This window comes from Eumetopias jubatus, unplaced genomic scaffold (assembly GCF_037043125.1).
Source record: "Eumetopias jubatus isolate StellerSeaLion01/CBP00866 unplaced genomic scaffold, mEumJub1_p1.0 scaffold_12, whole genome shotgun sequence".
Taxonomy (NCBI): domain Eukaryota; kingdom Metazoa; phylum Chordata; class Mammalia; order Carnivora; family Otariidae; genus Eumetopias; species Eumetopias jubatus.
Window position 1 is genome coordinate 58,183,663 of NW_028274818.1, and position 17,115 is coordinate 58,200,777.

Sequence of the window (17,115 nt, forward strand, 5' to 3'; positions counted from 1 at the left end):
TGCTCCTTTCCCAGGTCACTCTACGAGCAGGCTCTCCACGGGCTTGTGTGCAGCTGCCGGGGGGGTGGGGGGGGCAGACCCCAGAGCAGAAGCACGTCCACACTGGGTGAGGCGGGGGAAGGTTCTCCATGCTGAGGGCAAGTCCACAAAGTCTCCGCAGACCCCAAAACCCTGTCCCTTACAGCCATACCCCTGCCAGCTCTGATGGGGCCGCCTGTCACCCCCAGAAGAGCCCTGACTCCCAAGCTGACCTGTGGCTGCTGAACAAGGTTTTTATTTAGAAGATTTCAGTGCAACACTTCATCTAAAGAGGGAACAGGTGCATGAGGAATAATCTACCCCATGAGATACAGAACCCACCTCTCATACCGTGCTATAGACATTTGGGTTTGGGACCACAGCATTGCCTCCAAAAGCAACCCTCAAATGTTCAGATCACAAGCAACACACTGCTGCAAGAGAAAAGGCACGTGTCTGTAAGACAGAGGTTTAGAAGGTATTTACAGAACTGTCCACCAGCTTCCGTCCACAGCGCCTTCCAAAGCCTTGCACAACTGACCACGTGCTATGCAAGACAGGCAGCAAAACACTTCTTCACAGCATCCCTAGGAAGAAAACACACAAACATCAATGAGAGATCATCACCCCCAAAGCCCCCTGTAAGTGGTAAAGACCCTCCTGCAGATATCCTGGGCACCCAGAGTAGCATCCTGCGGGGCAGAGAGCACCTAGACTGTGGGGTCGAGCTCCCTGGCATCAAACATCAGCTTCAACATCAGCGGTATTACTTTGGGCAAGTGATTTGTCTTACTGAGTTCCAAACTCCACATCTGTAAAAGGGGATGTCCCACTTACCCTAAAGACAAACTGCAGAAATTAATACAGTGAATAGAGTAGGTATCAAATGACAGCTATTCATGATAACCAAAGGAAAAGACCAGAAGAAAGTAGAGGTTATCAGAAACCAAGAACAGAGGACTGTGCACTTTAATGTCAACCAGAATCACCAGATGCACTGAAAACATCAGATCCAGTAGTCACTGGGGCATTTCTTCCAAACAGCAGGAAGTTGCTAAGGGACAGCTTGCAGGAGTTCCCAAGCACAGGGGACTCTCTGTAGTGACCGAGTACTTATTAACCTGCTGTTAGGTCTGTCTCAGAAGTCACTGCACAGCATGCAAGGAAAGAGTGGGTGCTCGATCAATTACTGTCCTATTCAAGCAAGCACGGCCATCTGAGGCACCACGTGTGGCTAGTACGAGGGCTCCCCACCCCGACTCTGTTCCTCTGCTCCCAGCTGCACTCGCGCCAAGGATCCTGGCAGTCACGGAGGGAGGGAGAGGTAAATGAATGCATTTGCATGGGTGGGCATGGTGCTTTAATAGTAAGATAATTCTAGAGCAGCATTTCTTAAGATATGCTCTACACTGTAGTCCCAGGAGATGCTTTGCAGAAGAGAGAGTTTTACAACCAAATAAGATTCCTCATGGCAGCTAACAACACACATATCAAAGGACCTAGAAAGCTGCATAACAAGGAACCCATCTAATTTTGCTTAAGCCCTTCCCAAACTTATTTGACCCTGGAACCCTTTTCTACCATGTAACCACTATTCCTGTGGAACACTGTGGGAAAGGCCCAGCTCTATAAATGCCAGTCCAGGTCAAGTCTGCAGCCCTGAAGAATGGCACCAAGCAGGCCCGGCTTCATGAGTCAGAGACGTGTGCAGTTTCATGGGGCCCCATATTTCAAGGGTTCCGCCTCCGGTTTAATGCTCTGAGGCTGCCATCTTGAAATTCTCCATCATTTTTTAACAAGGAGCCCACGTTTACGTTTTGCACTGGGCCCTGAAAATTATGGAACTGGTACCGGCATGAGGATACATTCAGATTGTCGGCAAATTGATAAATAGGTCACTGGACGCTCAGGGATGATAGGTTCTGGCTTATTTCACATAAAAACCTAGCTGCCCAAGACAGCTCTACCCACACTCTTCTCAGACAAGCCACCATCCCCCCAAACTGGCTGGGTCAGCAGAGTACTTCCTGTTAGAACCTATTCCCAAGCCACGCAGCTTGTGATGAGCTTGCAAACTTCTCATCTGACAACCCCAGCATCTTCAAATCACTGACAGCACTGAGGCTGAGCACATAAGATGCAAGCCTGCTCTTCTTCCTCCCCAGCTCCCATGCAATTTTTCATCCTCTCAATATAGCTTAAGAAAAGCTGCTTTTTAGCTACAGGTAATGACAGGGATGTATGGAAATTAAACCACTGCCTGAGAGCAGAGTCAGGCAAAGATCACATGGCCAGTTTTGAGAGGCCCACCCCTGAAAGTGCCAATTAAAGGAGGTGTGGAGGCTGGAAGGGCCTCTGGGGATGACCTGACCCAGCCCACTCTGCTTATCCCTGAGTCCTCTCAGGCCACAGGGGTCCAGTGAGCTGCCCAAGGTCATACTGCTAATTAGGAAACCCTGGTCCTCCGAGTCCTGGCCCTGCTGACTTTCCCTTCATAAACTCTTCTGGAACATTCTCATCGATGAGACACTGCAAAAAAACAAGCATGAGCTTGGATTCCTCCACCCCCTCCTCAGGGATACGAGAGTGATATTCACCTTTAAGAAGATCTCCGCAAAGCTACAAGTTCAAAGAGCGATTACATGCACATACGCACTACGTATCACAGGAGAATGTTCATGCCACTGGAATAGGTGGTCCTGGGCCAATGCCTACCACCCCATAATGCAGGGAGGGGAGGGGTAGAGAGGACCCTCAGCTTACTAATCTATAAAATAGGTATAGCACACTTAACCTCTTTGTCTAAAAGAACTTCAGTGAAGATAGAATAATATGTGTTCTCTGAAAGCACTCAAAACAGAGGCCCTTTGCAAACACACCATCATCCCCAAGTGACAGAAGTCACAGTCGTAAACACAGTTAGTCTTACCTTGCATAGGGTATGAAGGAAAGGCTATACCTGCAATGAAAACAAACAAGAGACGAAATCAAATGGAGGGAATCACTGGAAGGAATGGGCCCCAAGCTGTGAGGCACCTGCCATGATGGCCCAGACCCTCTCCTTCCTCAGCACAGGGGGTACACGCACACCCATGCACACTCGCATATGCACGTGAACACACACACCATGCCACACGTACAGGTTGGGGGGGTGTCATTGGTGGCCAGAGAAGGGCAAAAGGCCCATATGGAGGTGACCCTGTCACCTCAGCCTCACAGGGTCAGCAGATCCCACATATCAGGATGGCACAGAGCCTTATTCTAAAAACAACACCAAATAAAACCCAGATCAGCTATCCTCTAATATTTTACAAATCCTCAACAAAATGAACTTCTATCCGAATGGGATAATTTTCTGCTCTGCTCCTATTAATTGTAAAAGAAAAGAGAACAGAAAGAAAAAAAAACCCACTACCAACTATACTATGGATAAAAATATAAGCAAGCTATGATTCTTGGGGAAGCCAAGCCCAAAGATAACTCGGTGACCCCAGTTGGCTCAGGCCCCTCACCCACCGGAGGCCCATGCAGGGAGGAGGCCACAACACTAAAGAACCAGCCCTGAGAAAAACACAACATAGTCAGGGCTGGAGGGAACACTGCCATTTGCTTGAGCCCATATGAATGATAAACCTCTGAAAACTGGCTTCAAATTCAGTCTGTAAGCCAAAAAAAAAAAAAAAAGGCATGTACATTTGAGTACCAATTTCATCCCCTGGGGGGGAAAAAAAATATATATATATATATATAAATATAAGCCATCAAACCAGGTCTTTTGGTACCTACTCCCAAAACATGTGTATCATTAAAATCAGCCCATGATTCTTCTTAGGTTCCCCATGTACAAAATTCACTTACTTGTGAACATAGTAAATTCCAAAAAGCATTTGAGAAGTATATTTATTCAAAAGTCCCAAACGACTAAAGGGAGGGATGGGTGCTCAGCTTGCAGCCTCAAGCCCCATTTCTACCACACAGGAGTACAGTTGATCCTTGGAGGCTTTAGAACTTTCAGTCCTGTCTCCTTTGCACTAGAGAAAACATTTTTTTTCCGAAGCAGATCAGCACATCTCTATGGAAACTGTTCAGGCAGACCTCATCCCTTCATGAACTCTGGAAGGACTATAGCAACATCTCAGAAGCCATCAATTTCATGCCTGCCAGTACCACTCTCACTCTGAGGTTGGACCAGAACCTACAGCCCCATCCGCGGCCCCCTGTAACGACGTCTCCAGCGCCCCTTTCACTATGCGTGGCTCTTGAGCTACAACCCCCTGGTCTTGCCAACAGCCTGCAGGGCACCTGTCGATCGTGCTGCCCACGGCCACGTGGTTTTCCGTTTCATCACTCACTGTCCCTCATCTCCTGCTGACAATTCCCTCTTTGTGCTTTGGCTAAATCATCCATCCCATCACAAATGCAGCTCATCACTTCTCACCACTCGCTTTCCTTCAACATCTATCTGACTCACAAGCCTCTTTCTACCAGCCTCCATAATACTTCACTGTCCTTGCTCCTACCGGACAGAAGTGATTGAATAACATTTATGACATCTCAAAATCAACCAGGAGCCCCGCAAAAAAAAAAAAAGAAAAAACACTGCAGCAGGCAAACAGCCTCCACCGACCACCCAAGACCACTGATGCCATCTATTGGACACGGGGCTGAGTCCACAGACTTTGGCTCTGGAGTCTGATTTCACTTGCATCATTGAGAATTCTTAATTTGAAAAGTTTCTATGTTTTTCTACCCTCCCCCCACGACACACACACCGTGGGATTTTATCTCCTTCAGCTGCATTAGTCAGAGAGCGACGTGGGAGGAGACTAAAACATCACTTACCATGTCAGGGCCAAGGATTGCAAAATGCAGAAGATGAGCGCGAGCCCCTTGTTATGCCACTGAAAGAAAAACGGACAGTTAACACCCAGTGTGTGCGACAAGAGGCACAAGCCAAAAAGGTTCAAGAGAATGAAAATACACACTTACCCAAAAGGCAGAACACAGAGTAAGTGCAAAACACAACTAGAGAGAGAGGAAAAACATTAATTAATACAGTGACAACACGGAGAAAAATACTGTTAAGACTTTGCCATTCTTGGCAAACTTACAATACTTATCCCCACATAGTAACCAGATTCTGTGATGATCACAGCGACCAAAGCTGTCCTCCCTCTCAAAGTGCTGGACCCACGGTGAGCACCCATGTTTGGCAGAAGAGTTAAAATCCCGATGAAATGAAACCAGCCAATAAGATCAGAGGTAGATTAAAAAGAAATGGATCCTCTTTGACTTCCAAATTTTCCCAAATTCTCTGCCCAGAAAGTAAAACCTGGTCCACCCCTCACCCATCCAACTTTTCATTCAAACACACTAACATTGGTCAAACACACAGCTCTGTATTTGAACCCCTGCCAAAAACACTTGTGTCTGGAGCAGAGGCAGGGACGAAGAGTAACACGAGACATCAGGCAGTCGGTTATGTGTTTACGTGTCACCTAACACGTTCCCTGAGTCCTTTCTTACAAAGTTCTTTCTACAAGAGACCTGTCCAGACCATCTACATCCCAGGGCTGGCCAAGAACAATGGCGCTCGAGCTGCAGGTCATGCCCGTCCTCTCTGTCCTTCCATAGCGTAACGACTCAATAAACACGCCCGAAGTACTCCCTCTGTGGCCAGCACTGGGCCAGCGCATATGCAGTCAACAGCAAACGTGGACACGGCCTTAGAGAACGCACCTATCTGAACAAACAACATGGACAGAATTAAAACTAAAACTAAAAGCACACTGATCAAGTCCCAAATGTTGCAATAAAGGTGATTTTAACTGAAAGCCAGCGCATGTGGTCTGGAATGATTCTCACGGTCACACAGAAGGCAGCAGTCCAGAGGAGGAAGGGGTATTCGAACCAACGGGAGAGGAGAATGGGACAAGCTGAAGGCACTGCTGTCCAAGCAGGGAACAGAGAGGAGGGGCCGCGAGGAGAGCAGACCCGCATCAGAAAGACGGATGGAAACGAACAACGGCAGTCAGACAATGTGGAGGGAAGAGTGAGCTGCTCCAGGAGACCAGACGACCACTCCAGGGGGCGAAGCCTGTGTTTCTGAGTCACTCCCTCTAAGCTCTGCCTGTGTGTGGCTTCCCCAGTGTCCAGGAGGACCTCATCCACATCAATGTGGCTACTCTGAGCAGCCCGCTGTGGGGGGGGGGGGCGCTGGCAGAACCCAAACACCAACTGAAACACCAAGGGCATAATGATCAGATGCAGAATTCTCCCGCTGCCTCCTCGGTGGTTACAGGCTTCGGGAGTAAATCGAGACGAAAGGAAAAAGAAAAGAGGTTTTTAGGTTGAAGAGGAAAAAACTCCATGCAGCAGAAATAAAAAGTCCCATTTCACAAGTGCAGCTAAAAGGGAGGCCTTACCAGCACCATGATGGTTGCAATCAAACGGGTCGGCTCAAACATTCGCTTCAGCTGCTTCATCGGCCCCATGAGGAAGACGGTGCTGAGAGGCAAACACACACAAGCCATTCAGGCCAGACCAGACCCACCCCAGGCACAGCCCGCCACCTCCCCATCGCCTCCCCAGGTTCACCCTTGGGGGTCACAGCAGTAACGGCAGCTCACAGCTGAGAAGTTCTTGCTACCTGCCAACCACTGTGCTTACGGGCCTTCTCACCTAATCCTTCATCAACCCATAGGGCTGATGACAGGAATCATCATACTTCCTCTGCAGAGGAAGAAACCGAAGCCCGAAGGATCCGTTACCTGTCCAGGGCTCCCCAGCTCCTCAGGCTGTAAGTGCATGGAGGTCTGACTCTAGAACCACATCCAGAGCCACCAGGTTGGAGGACCCCTCTCTCTAAGAGGTGCTACCTTGCCTCCTTAACAATATACCCATGCAAACAAACAAACCAAAGACTCAGATCATTTTAAAAAGAGAAACCACACCTGACAGGTTTAGGTTGCTGATATGAAAAAGTAAAGCGCTTCACTTTCTTTCATAGTCTCCAGAGAATAATTCTACTGATCGTATCATCTATGATTTGTTCAGTGTTTGCTAAATGCCAGATAGGACATACTCAACCTCATTCCATCCCTCAGCAACTCTGTAAGTTAGGTGTTATTACACTTATTTATTTCAGAGACGAGAAAATGAAGCTCAGAAAGGTTCATTTACTTATCCACAATCACACAGCTAGGAACTTAAAGAGCCAGCATTCAAACCCACATCTACTGGATCCAAAGCTCCGAAAGGCATCCCTTGTGCACTTTCAGTGTGAATGGAACTTGAGAGGGGGCTGTGAGGGACAGTAACCCAAGCAGATCCTCACGCTGAACCCGAGGGTTAGGTCTGTCATGTCTCTAGATTCCTGACAGAAATGCCCCATGTGCCTGGCATCACCCCACAGTAGCCCTGTAACATCCAGAGTTTTAGCATTAGCTACCGGGTGTTTGGTGCAAACAGAAATTTAAAAAATGAGTCTACCTCTCTTTAAAGTACCATTAAGTTTCAACCTGAATTCATAGCTGCACTCTTAGCCAACACTGAACAAGAAGCAAGAGCCAAGACTGGCCTTAAAAATTAAATGCAGCATATATACAAAAACATAACAGATTATAGGGGCGCTCGGGTGGCTCAGTGGGTTAAGCTTCTGCCTTAGGCTCAGGTCATGATCTCAGGGTCCTGGGATGGAGCCCCACGCCATCGGGCTCCCTGCTTCTCCCTCTCCCTTTGCCTGCCACTCCCCCTGCTTGTGCTCTCTCCCTCTGTCAAAGAAGTAAATAAAATCTTTAAAAAAAAGTAACAGATTATAGGTAAAGCCATAAACTCCTAGACACATCCTGGAAATAATCATTTGCTCCCTTTATTACTTCTGTAGGCAGTGCCATAAAGAGTTGACCCTATTAGGGTTTGCTAAATAGTTCTTCTAGACTAACCAACACACGCCAGTATTTATGCTCTATTTATAGACTCGACATTAAACCTACACTGTCTGCCCAAAGCAAAATGCTCCAAAAGTTAGTATTTGAGAGGGCTTTAGAGGCGAGATGAGACATCTCTGAGAGCCAGCATTTTACTATCATAAGCATTCATAAATTTTTAGAAGGGTAGCCAGAGTCGTGTACTCAATCATTTGGTTAACATTTCCAGCCAAAAACAGAGCTAAGTTTGGGGACAATTAGGGACAGGTAAGGCAGACGTATAGATAGCCCTTGTCAAGTGGCTCAGAGACTTGTAACAAATCAATGTAATAAAATGCTATCTGTGCTGTCACAAAAATATATTTGGGACATACAGAGTCCTATATGAAAGAAGAGGTCATTGTTCTGGGTGGGGGTGGGGAGAGGTAACGAGGAGAAGATTTACAGGAGTGGTGATTTTTGAGCCAAGTCCCCACAAATGAGCAAGAATTCACCAAAATGAGGGGGGTAGGGCACAAAGGGAGAGATACAGATGGGGCAGCATTCTAGGCAGAGAAATTAGCCCCAGAAGAGGCACAAAGACGTTTGGGGAAATGCAAGAAGGTCGGCCTGGCTGGGGAATGGAACTGGGCCTCTCCTGCATGCATGCACCTGTGGCGGAAATGAGGTACTGCTAGAGAGTGAGCCAGGGCTGTAACCGAATGCTGAAAATGGCCAGGAGGGACACGAAAGGAGACAGAGAAGCCAGCAGAGGAATCCTGTGGTAGTTCAGTTGGGAAGTGATACGAGCCAGAGCTAAGAGCAGCTCAGGTATCACCATCTCTAGAAAGCCCTCCCTGGCTCCCTGGGTCAAATCTCGGCAGCTGCCCCTCCCTGAGCACCTCTTTCTCCATGCCCTATTATATTATCAGTTCACATGTCTGTCTGTCTGGCCGACCAGTGAGCTCCACCGCGGCCCCAACGTCTGTGCGTGCTCAGAGCCCAGCCCAGGGTGTGAGCAAGGCTTAGTCACTGAGGACGTGAGTCCCATGGTCAGGGACAATAGCCACAGAGACAAAGAGGAAGGGGCCAGGAAGGGGTGGGCACCAAGCCATGGTGAGTAATATACAGGGGCCGGGGCTTGGACACCCAGCACTCTGAGGCCATTGACTGAGATACAAGGGAAGGCGGCGGGAGAGGAAAGGTCACGGAGTTCAGGTTCCAGGGGGCCATGTAGGCCGAAGTCAGGCCAGCACTCCCAGCTGGGAGCAGGACTGTTGCTGTCTGCACACAGTGTGGCTGAAGCATGAACTGCACTTGATCTGGGCTATCCGTGTACCTGCAGCATGCAAAACGGGCTGCCACGGTTCCCTTATATGTAAAACCTCAACAGTAACTTTATCCCAGGAGATTTCAAAAATAAACTAAAATAAGGGCGCCTGGGTGGCTCAGCTGGGTTAAACATCTGCCTTCGGCTCAGGTCATGATCTCAGGGTCCTGGGATGGAGCCCACACGCCTGGGCTCCCTGCTCAGTGGGGAGTCTGCTTCTCCCTCTCCCTCTGCCCCTCCCCCCATGCTCTGACTCTGTCTCTCGCTCTCTCAATAAAATCTTTAAAAAAAATAAAAATTAAAAAAATAAACTAAGATACAAAAATACTGGGAGGAGTGGGTGACTCAGTCAGTTAAATGTCCAACTCTTGATTTTGGTCATGATCTCAAGATTGTGGGATCGAGCCCTATGTCGGGCTCTGCACTCACCTCAGAGTCTGCTTGTCCCTCTTCTTCTGCTCCTCCCCACCCACTCCTCACTTGCCCTCTCTCTCTCTCAAATAAATAAGTTATTTATTATTTACTTAGAGAGAGAGTACACAAGCAGGGGGAGGGGCAGAGGGAGAGAGAGAAGCAGACTCCCCTGCTGAATGGGGAGCCTGACATGGGGCTCAATCCCAGGACCCCAAGATCATGACCTGAGCCAAAGTCAGACACTTAACTGACTAAGCCACCCAGGCACCCCAATAAATAAAATCTTAAAAAAAAATACTAAAACTTTTTTTTTAAAGACTTTATTATTTATTTGACAGAGAGAGACACAGCGGGAGAGGGAACACAAGCAGGGGGAGTGGGAGAGGGAGAAGCAGGCCTCCCGCTGAGCAGCGAGCCCGATGCGGGGCTCAATCCCAGGACCCTGGGACCAGACCTGAGCCAAAGGCAGACGCTTAACGACTGAGCCACCCAGGCGCCCCCCTTTTCAGTAATTTTTAAAGAGGAAATTTTTTGAAAGGAAATTTAGCATAGGGTTCTTAGCATTTACCATTCATTAACTTTATATGATAAAGTTGGATATGATATATTTTAACTACATTTGGTGAGAAACCAATCCTTAAAACTATTAAAGCATCCTCCTTCACCTCCCTCAAGCACAATCCACACCCATTTTCCCATCTAGTGATTGGCTATGGTTAAATTAAAAAAAAAAAAAAAAAAACACCTGTTACCTCCCAATTGATGCGATGTTACCAAAGGTATAAAACACTGCAAAGAGGTATAGTCCCTTCCTGGGCACCCAGAGCAGAAGAGTTCCCTGGAAGATAAAGCACAGGGCGTTTGCACAGAGGACCCCTCCTACAACAGTCTACAGCCAAGAGTGCACAGAGACACCCAGTCCCCTCCCCACCCTCCTCAGCACCTCCCTCTCTCTCTCATCCATGCATCCCATGAAGAGCAAGAGAAAAGGAGGTGGACAAAAGGGGAAAGACAGAGGGAAGGAGGGACAGGGTGGGGAAAAGACAGGGGAGGAGAGGGACATCTTACCAGCAGTGAGCAGACAATTCCTGTAGCAAAACATGCAATGAAGCCTTTTATTCTGGTACCCCAGCTTAATGAAGATGCCTCAACAACCTGAAATTTTTAAAAAAGGGATTACATACACGTATATGCATGTTTAAGCACCAGAAACAAGGGAAGCACATAATTAGATTGAGCGTGTGAGTTTGACCTGTGGAAGGCAGGAACAAGAATCCGACTCACTCATAGCTACAAGAGCCCTCCTGAGTCATGGAATCCGGCTCCTTATCCATCCACAAATCCCCTCTCTGGCAGCAGATAAGAGGTTACCGAGCCTCTAGGTGAACATCCCCAGAGGTATAAACTCTCCACCTGAAGCACACACCATTTCACACACAGCACAGCAAGGCAGTAGACCCTAGAGTAGCCCAAGCCCTTACACAGCCCTGGCCGGACAAGGACAACCAGGAAGCCATGAGCTCCGCCAGGCAGGGACCCAGGAAACGGGGGCCGGTCGGGGGCCGGCACTCAGGGGGCTGGATCCACCGGGCATGGTCTCCTACATCAACCAGCCCAACTTGGGCAGTAGCTACTCCTATCGGCATCTCTGAGATGCCGAAGGACTAAGGCTCTCATCTGTGTCAGGGCCCTGAGCTAAATCTATTCATGCCGTGCTTCGAGGTGCTGGCATCAGCCAAGTCACGCAAGCATGAGACAAATCCTAGGTAATTCACTACAGCCCTACTCATCTGACTCTCCGCTACCATAAGTAACCCCTCCCAAAAGTAAAGCTCCGAGGATGCCAACTTTTCCCAAGACAACTCTGCTAGAACAGGAGAGCCTGCAAGTAGCTCCCAAGGGTTTTTCCCCCGTGTCAAAGAGGACAGCCCGGAACTTACGCCAAAGACCTTCCTAGTCTGTCCACATCATGAAAGTAGCCACAGCTGCTCCAGGCTGGGGACAGACAGCTGCCACTGAGACCAAAGGCCCTGCCTCCTGCCCAGGCAACCCAGTGTATTCACACCAGGCTCACCTCGTGTGGCCAGCACAGTCTCCCTCCCGCAGTGGGGGAAAGCTGCCAGTAACATTTCCACCCCCTGATGAACGAAGGTGGTGGCAGAAGCTGCAAGGGACACCGGACTGACAACTCCTTCGGCCTTGACTGCTCCCAGCTCAGGGACCTGTCTTCAGCCCTGTCTCCAAACTTCCAGTCAAACCAGACCGCCTGGAAAGAAGGAACAGCGGCTCTCCCAGGTATGGTCAGCATTGCTACAGAGGGCTTGATTTCCATTCAGGAGAAAGGCAGTCTTAAGGGCAGGTTATCAAAAGGGGTTTTCCTCCTCCCGCATTTATTCACACTTTTTATTTTTTCTAGAGAGGGAGAGGGAGAGAATCCCAAGCAGGCTCCACACCCAGCACAGAGCCCAACGCCGGGCTTGATCTCACGACCCTGAGACCATGACCTGAGCCGAAATCGAGTCGGACACTTAACCGACTGAGACGCCCAGGCGTCCCTGTTCACACATATCTAAAGTGGGCTCGTAACACTGCAATCCCCCACCACAAACAAAGTACTTGCGGAAACACAGGGCACCGTAGGACACTGCACAGAAAGGCGCCATCGGGGATGGTAACCACGCCGTGGGCACAGGGTGTCAGGACCTGACAGATGGACCACCTGGTTCCGTGCTGAGGCACAGCGCACCTCCCAAATGAGCCACGTGGTGCTCTGTTAGCAGGCTGCACTGGCAGCCCCCACAATCAGGTCAGCCTTCTGACTAACATGTTCAACCTCCCACCAAGAAGAAAATAAAATCAGAAGCCACCACTCCTCCTACTCACGCAAGAAACAAAGAACTTACTTTGCCAGGTAGAAAAAAAGAAGTGAGCTACACGCGGGGAGAAAAGTGTCGGAGCAGAACCGGACCGGATTCATGGCTTGAGCACTACTTGGCATCAACAGGGGTATTTTAAGAGATTCGACCTTTTTTATTTTTTTTATTTTTGTGTGTGTGGAGAGGATAACCCATAAGGTTAAGTGTCAAGTGTGAGCTGGCCTTGGCATTTACAGAACTAAATATGGTGTCCACGTCCCAGTCCTCGTAAAAATCAAACTCATGGATGAGAGGACATAGTTCTGGTTTCTTTCTTCGGAAAGGAGAGTGACGTGTTGGCTCTACAAGTCTCTCAAGCTGAATTTCCACCCAAATGTCACCCTAGTTGGCAAAATGGGGGGAGGGGGTGCAGATAACCTTTCATCACTGTGTCTTCCCACTCTGTGTCATCACACTTCTTTTACCAGCTGGACTCAGTGAAGGCTAAGCCCTTCTTTTTGCCAATTTATAAAAACGAACTCAGTTGATATAAAAGGCCTCTCTAAATTCATGGCTGCTGGGGCACCTTCTGGAAATCAGAGTAGCTAAAATAGTCCCTGGCTAGAATTTACAGGCGATCTGCACCCAAGCTGTCTGACTGGCAGTTAGGAACAAAGGTCCCTTTGACTTGGGGATGTGGAGAGAAGAAAGGTGCTTGCCAAAATGAAGTAAAGCTAAGAACTGTTGGAGGAAACAGGGCTGGTAACCAGAAGAAGGTGAGAAATGAATACTGCTTCATACCTGTGCTTTCAAACCAGGTACCACTCATCCCTTCCTCATCCCGGGAATCCTCTATGAAAAAAATAAAACCTATACTTTAAGAAATACGCCCACTAAAACTAAGGGTTGAAGGCGGATTTATGAAGGTGAGGTATCAATTAAAAACCTCGTCAGGAGGGTATTGGTGATTAGGCATTGCCAAGTAGTTTTTATACCCAGTTTCATATGTAGGAGAAACAGAACTAGCCATGCTTTTATTGTTTACATTAAAAGGATATAAACTTGAAAAGCACTCACTTATGGTGACCTCTGACAACTTAATTTAATTTGAAAAGCCCATAAGGCCACGTAGTCCAACTTACCACACAAAACAGAAATTTCAGCACACAATTCTCTTTGCCAGCTTCAAAGCCATGGGAAATGTGAAACCACTCAATACCAACATTTTAAAGCCCTTCACTGCGTCCAACGCAGGCAGGCACCACTGTAGGTAAAAACAAACTCAGCGTTTACATCTTCAATCCACACTAATCATTCACTCTTACGCGTCTGCTTCATGGATTTTTTTCTAAATATATATCTGCATCATCTCGCTGTCAACACTCCCCCCCCCCCAAGAGGCCTCAGGATGATAAAGTGTCTCCCTCTTGAACCCTAGCTGCTTGTAAAAGCCTGATGACAGTCCACAGGGCATAATGCTTTTAGATCCACATGACTTGTCAACTACCTGGGTATTCTTAGGCCTGGCCTGGGGTTTGACTTCAGAAGCCAGAAATCAAAAACAAAGAAATGCATGAAATTACTCCTGAGCTTTGACCAACTAATAAAGGCAACCAATTAAAAGGAACCCACAGAGCTGTTTTGAAATGTCAAAAAAATAAAACCCTATGATACTCAATTCCAATTCCTATAATGTTGCTTCTTCAAAGTGAGGATTAAGAGAGTAAGCTTTACAAGTTCTGAAATCTCACAGAGGGGGTACCAGTATCACACAAAATGCAGAAAAAAAATCGGCAACCACAAAAGTGGGTGAAAGAAGATGCTGAGAACAAACCACGAGAGACACTGATTAAAGTTAGAAGGAAAACGTGGGTTTAGAGTTCAAAGAAGCTGTATTCTCTTGTTCAACACCCTCACTTTATAGCTGGGGAAACTGAGGCCCGTGCAATACACACCAAAAAGTAAAATGTTATTCTGTCATCCAGAAAGGAAAACAAAAACAAGAGCGAAAAAAGCACTCGAAACAGGAAATGATCATTCTGTATGGCTCTAGAAGACAGGGCCCGAGCGCCCAGATTCCCGCTCGACCCAGCCTCTCTAGCGAAACAGTCACACAAACACGCGCGGGCAGTCCCACGAGGTCCTGGGTGTCTACAGCGTCTACGGACGGCCTGGGGGCACAGAGAAACAAGAGTGAGCCCTGCCCTCCGGGAGTTCACGGTTCCGCGGTGGAGACGCGTCACAACCCCGACAGGTGCCCAAGGTCGGGTGGGAGTGTCACACCGACAACCAAGCCCCGCCGTACGGGGGCAGCGAGCAGGGGAATCTGCGGGCCCCTCGCCAGGCCCAGGCGACCTACCCGGACGCGGGTTCCCTCCGCCAGGCTCTCGGGGCCCGCCCGCCCTGCCCGTCTCAGCCCCGGAGCTCGGGAAGGCCGGCGGGGCTGGAGGGACCGTCCGGGACGGCGCGTGCCCCCGCGGGCGTTCCCCGGGTTCTGCTCCGGCTCCGCCCTCTCGAGTGGGCCGCTGGGGCGGGGAGGGCTGAGGGGGCGCCGGGCGACAGAGCACTCACAGGCCGACCGCCTGGAGCCGAGGGCCCGGCGCGGCACCGGCAGGGGCGCGGGGAGCGCGGGGCCCGCCGCGGGGAGGACGCACGGGCGCGGCGCCGCTTTCCAGGAAAGCCTGGAAGTCCCGCCCGGTTCCCGGGCACGCTCACCTCGGCCAGGCCGCCCCGGTCCTCGGTGTCCTGGCCGCTCAGCACCTTCTTCAGCTTGTCCATCCCGGGACGGGTCCACACGACGCAGCCCCGCTCGGCCGCCTGTTGAGCTCGCTGAGTCGGCGGCTCTTCCGGGTGCCGGGCCCGCCGCCGCCGCCCGCCAACCGCGGCGCGCTCCGCCCAGGTACCTGCCCACCTGGCGGCCGCCCGCGCAAGCGCCCCGCCGCTTTCACCAGCTGGCCGCGGGGGCGGGAGGCGGGAGGCGGGACGCCCTGGGGGCGCGGGGGTTAAAGTCCGCCCAGCCTCGCTCGGCGGCCCGGCCTCCTTCCCGCGCCGGGGTGGAAGCCGGACCCGCCCCCCTCCCGGCCCTCCTGAGTTCAGTCAACAAACGCTGCGTGCCTACCGGGCCCAGGAGTGTTTTTCTTGTTAATGTTGCCACAGAGCTTGTTCTAGATGGAACTTATTCCGGATGGTCTCAAGTGGAACGATTTTTTTTAAAATTCACTTGTAACTTCAGTCTAGACCAAGCTACTGTGATCCCAGCTAAAAATGCTTCTAGAGGTATGATTTGGGCAAAAACTCGAGGAAAGAGTAGAACTTGGATGAGGAGTAGAGAAAGGCATAGTAGCTTGTTGGGCCGCCCTCAAAGCGGATTCCAGCGCTAATGATTTCCGGTTGGAGAATCCGTGCAGCCCGTTTAAACCCCAGGACGGGGCCGGAGACACATAGGCTCACATCTCGGACTGCTGCCTGGGAAATGTTTGAAAAGCTATCTTCAAGATTAGATCGGCTCAGAAAAGCAAATCCACAGCGAGGTTGTGCGGAGCACACACTGGAGAATCTCCCCGCTGTCTCCCTCACCGCTCCCTTCTCCAAGAACACTTGTGAAAGAGTAGGACTGTGTGTCTGGGCGGAGAGAATGTAGATGTTACCTAGAACTTGGGCCTCTTGGGAATTATAAATCAACCAGCAAAAGGGATTTGCACAGGACCCTATTCAAGTTAGTCAGATGGCTGTAATTATGTGACCTCATCTTTATAGATACTCAAACATGCTCAGCCATAATTTTAGCTTATGTCTCAGATCTCCAATAACAAATGCTGTTGTTTTTCCCCTGTTGCTCTTACGCCCTTGTTCCACTCAGGTAAATTCCTACACATCCGTCAAGACTCCTAATACCAAGACACGGTGGAAAGCTCATCCATTGTGAAGTTAGGAAGGTCTGGGAGGTGCAACTCTAGAACCATCACTTACCAGCTATGTGGCACTGAACAAGTTACCTAACCTTTCTGGTCCTCAATTTTCTCAACTGTAAAATGGACATAGAGTACCTCTGAAAGATTTTGTGGGAAGTACACGTGACAGTATGTGAGGAGAGCCTGGAACATGGCAGGCATTCTGTGGCATCTATGGAAGCTAGTATTTACTCCACCATCTCCTCTGAAACCTCCTCTAGCCCAGTCCACACTGATGTGGCAGTTGCTCCTTCCTCCCACAGCATTTTAAACCCCACGCTATTGCCATTATTCATGTTCAAGTCTGTCCCCTATACCTCGTGAGTCCTCACAGTTCCATTCATTTTTTACTCTGCCAACCCAGAAAGGCACCTAGAAGATAGTGCTCAGTTAATACCATTAAGTGAATGAATGAATGAGTAAATGAGAGACTTTGGGTCTGCCTTTTTTTTTTTTTGAAGACTTTATTTATTTATTCATAAGAGACAGAGAGAGAGAGGCAGAGGGAGAAGCAGGCTCCCTACTGAGCAGGGAGCCTGATGCAGGACTCGATCCCAGGACCCTGGGATCATGACCTGAGCCGAAGGCAGATGCTTAACCATCTGAGCCACCCAGGCGCCCTTGTGTCTGCTTTTGCGATA

General features: G+C 49.5%; 1 protein-coding gene across 1 annotated transcript; it reads right to left on the reverse strand.

The window, feature by feature from the left end:
* Positions 1-254: 254 nt before the first annotated feature.
* Positions 255-15,392, reverse strand: SFT2D2 (SFT2 domain containing 2). Its single transcript, XM_028111620.2, has 8 exons — positions 15,240-15,392; positions 10,738-10,824; positions 10,422-10,507; positions 6,444-6,525; positions 5,008-5,043; positions 4,861-4,919; positions 2,948-2,977; positions 255-605 (listed from the first exon to the last, which is right to left on the reverse strand). The coding sequence occupies exons 1-8, from the start codon at positions 15,300-15,302 to the stop codon at positions 566-568; spliced, it is 483 nt and encodes a 160-aa protein (XP_027967421.1). The 5' UTR covers positions 15,303-15,392; the 3' UTR covers positions 255-565.
* Between the last annotated feature and the right edge of the window lie 1,723 nt (positions 15,393-17,115).

Coding starts and splice junctions, on each gene's coding strand:
- SFT2D2 (XM_028111620.2), bottom strand. CDS start 15,302: ATGGACAAGCTGAAGAAGGTGCTGAGCGGCCAGGACACCGAGGACCGG. Junction 4,920..5,007: donor CTCTGTGTTCTGCCTTTTGG/GTAAGTGTGTAT, acceptor TTTTTCTTTCAG/TGGCATAACAAGGGGCTCGC. Junction 606..2,947: donor TCCTTCATACCCTATGCAAG/GTAAGACTAACT, acceptor TTTTCTTCCTAG/GGATGCTGTGAAGAAGTGTT.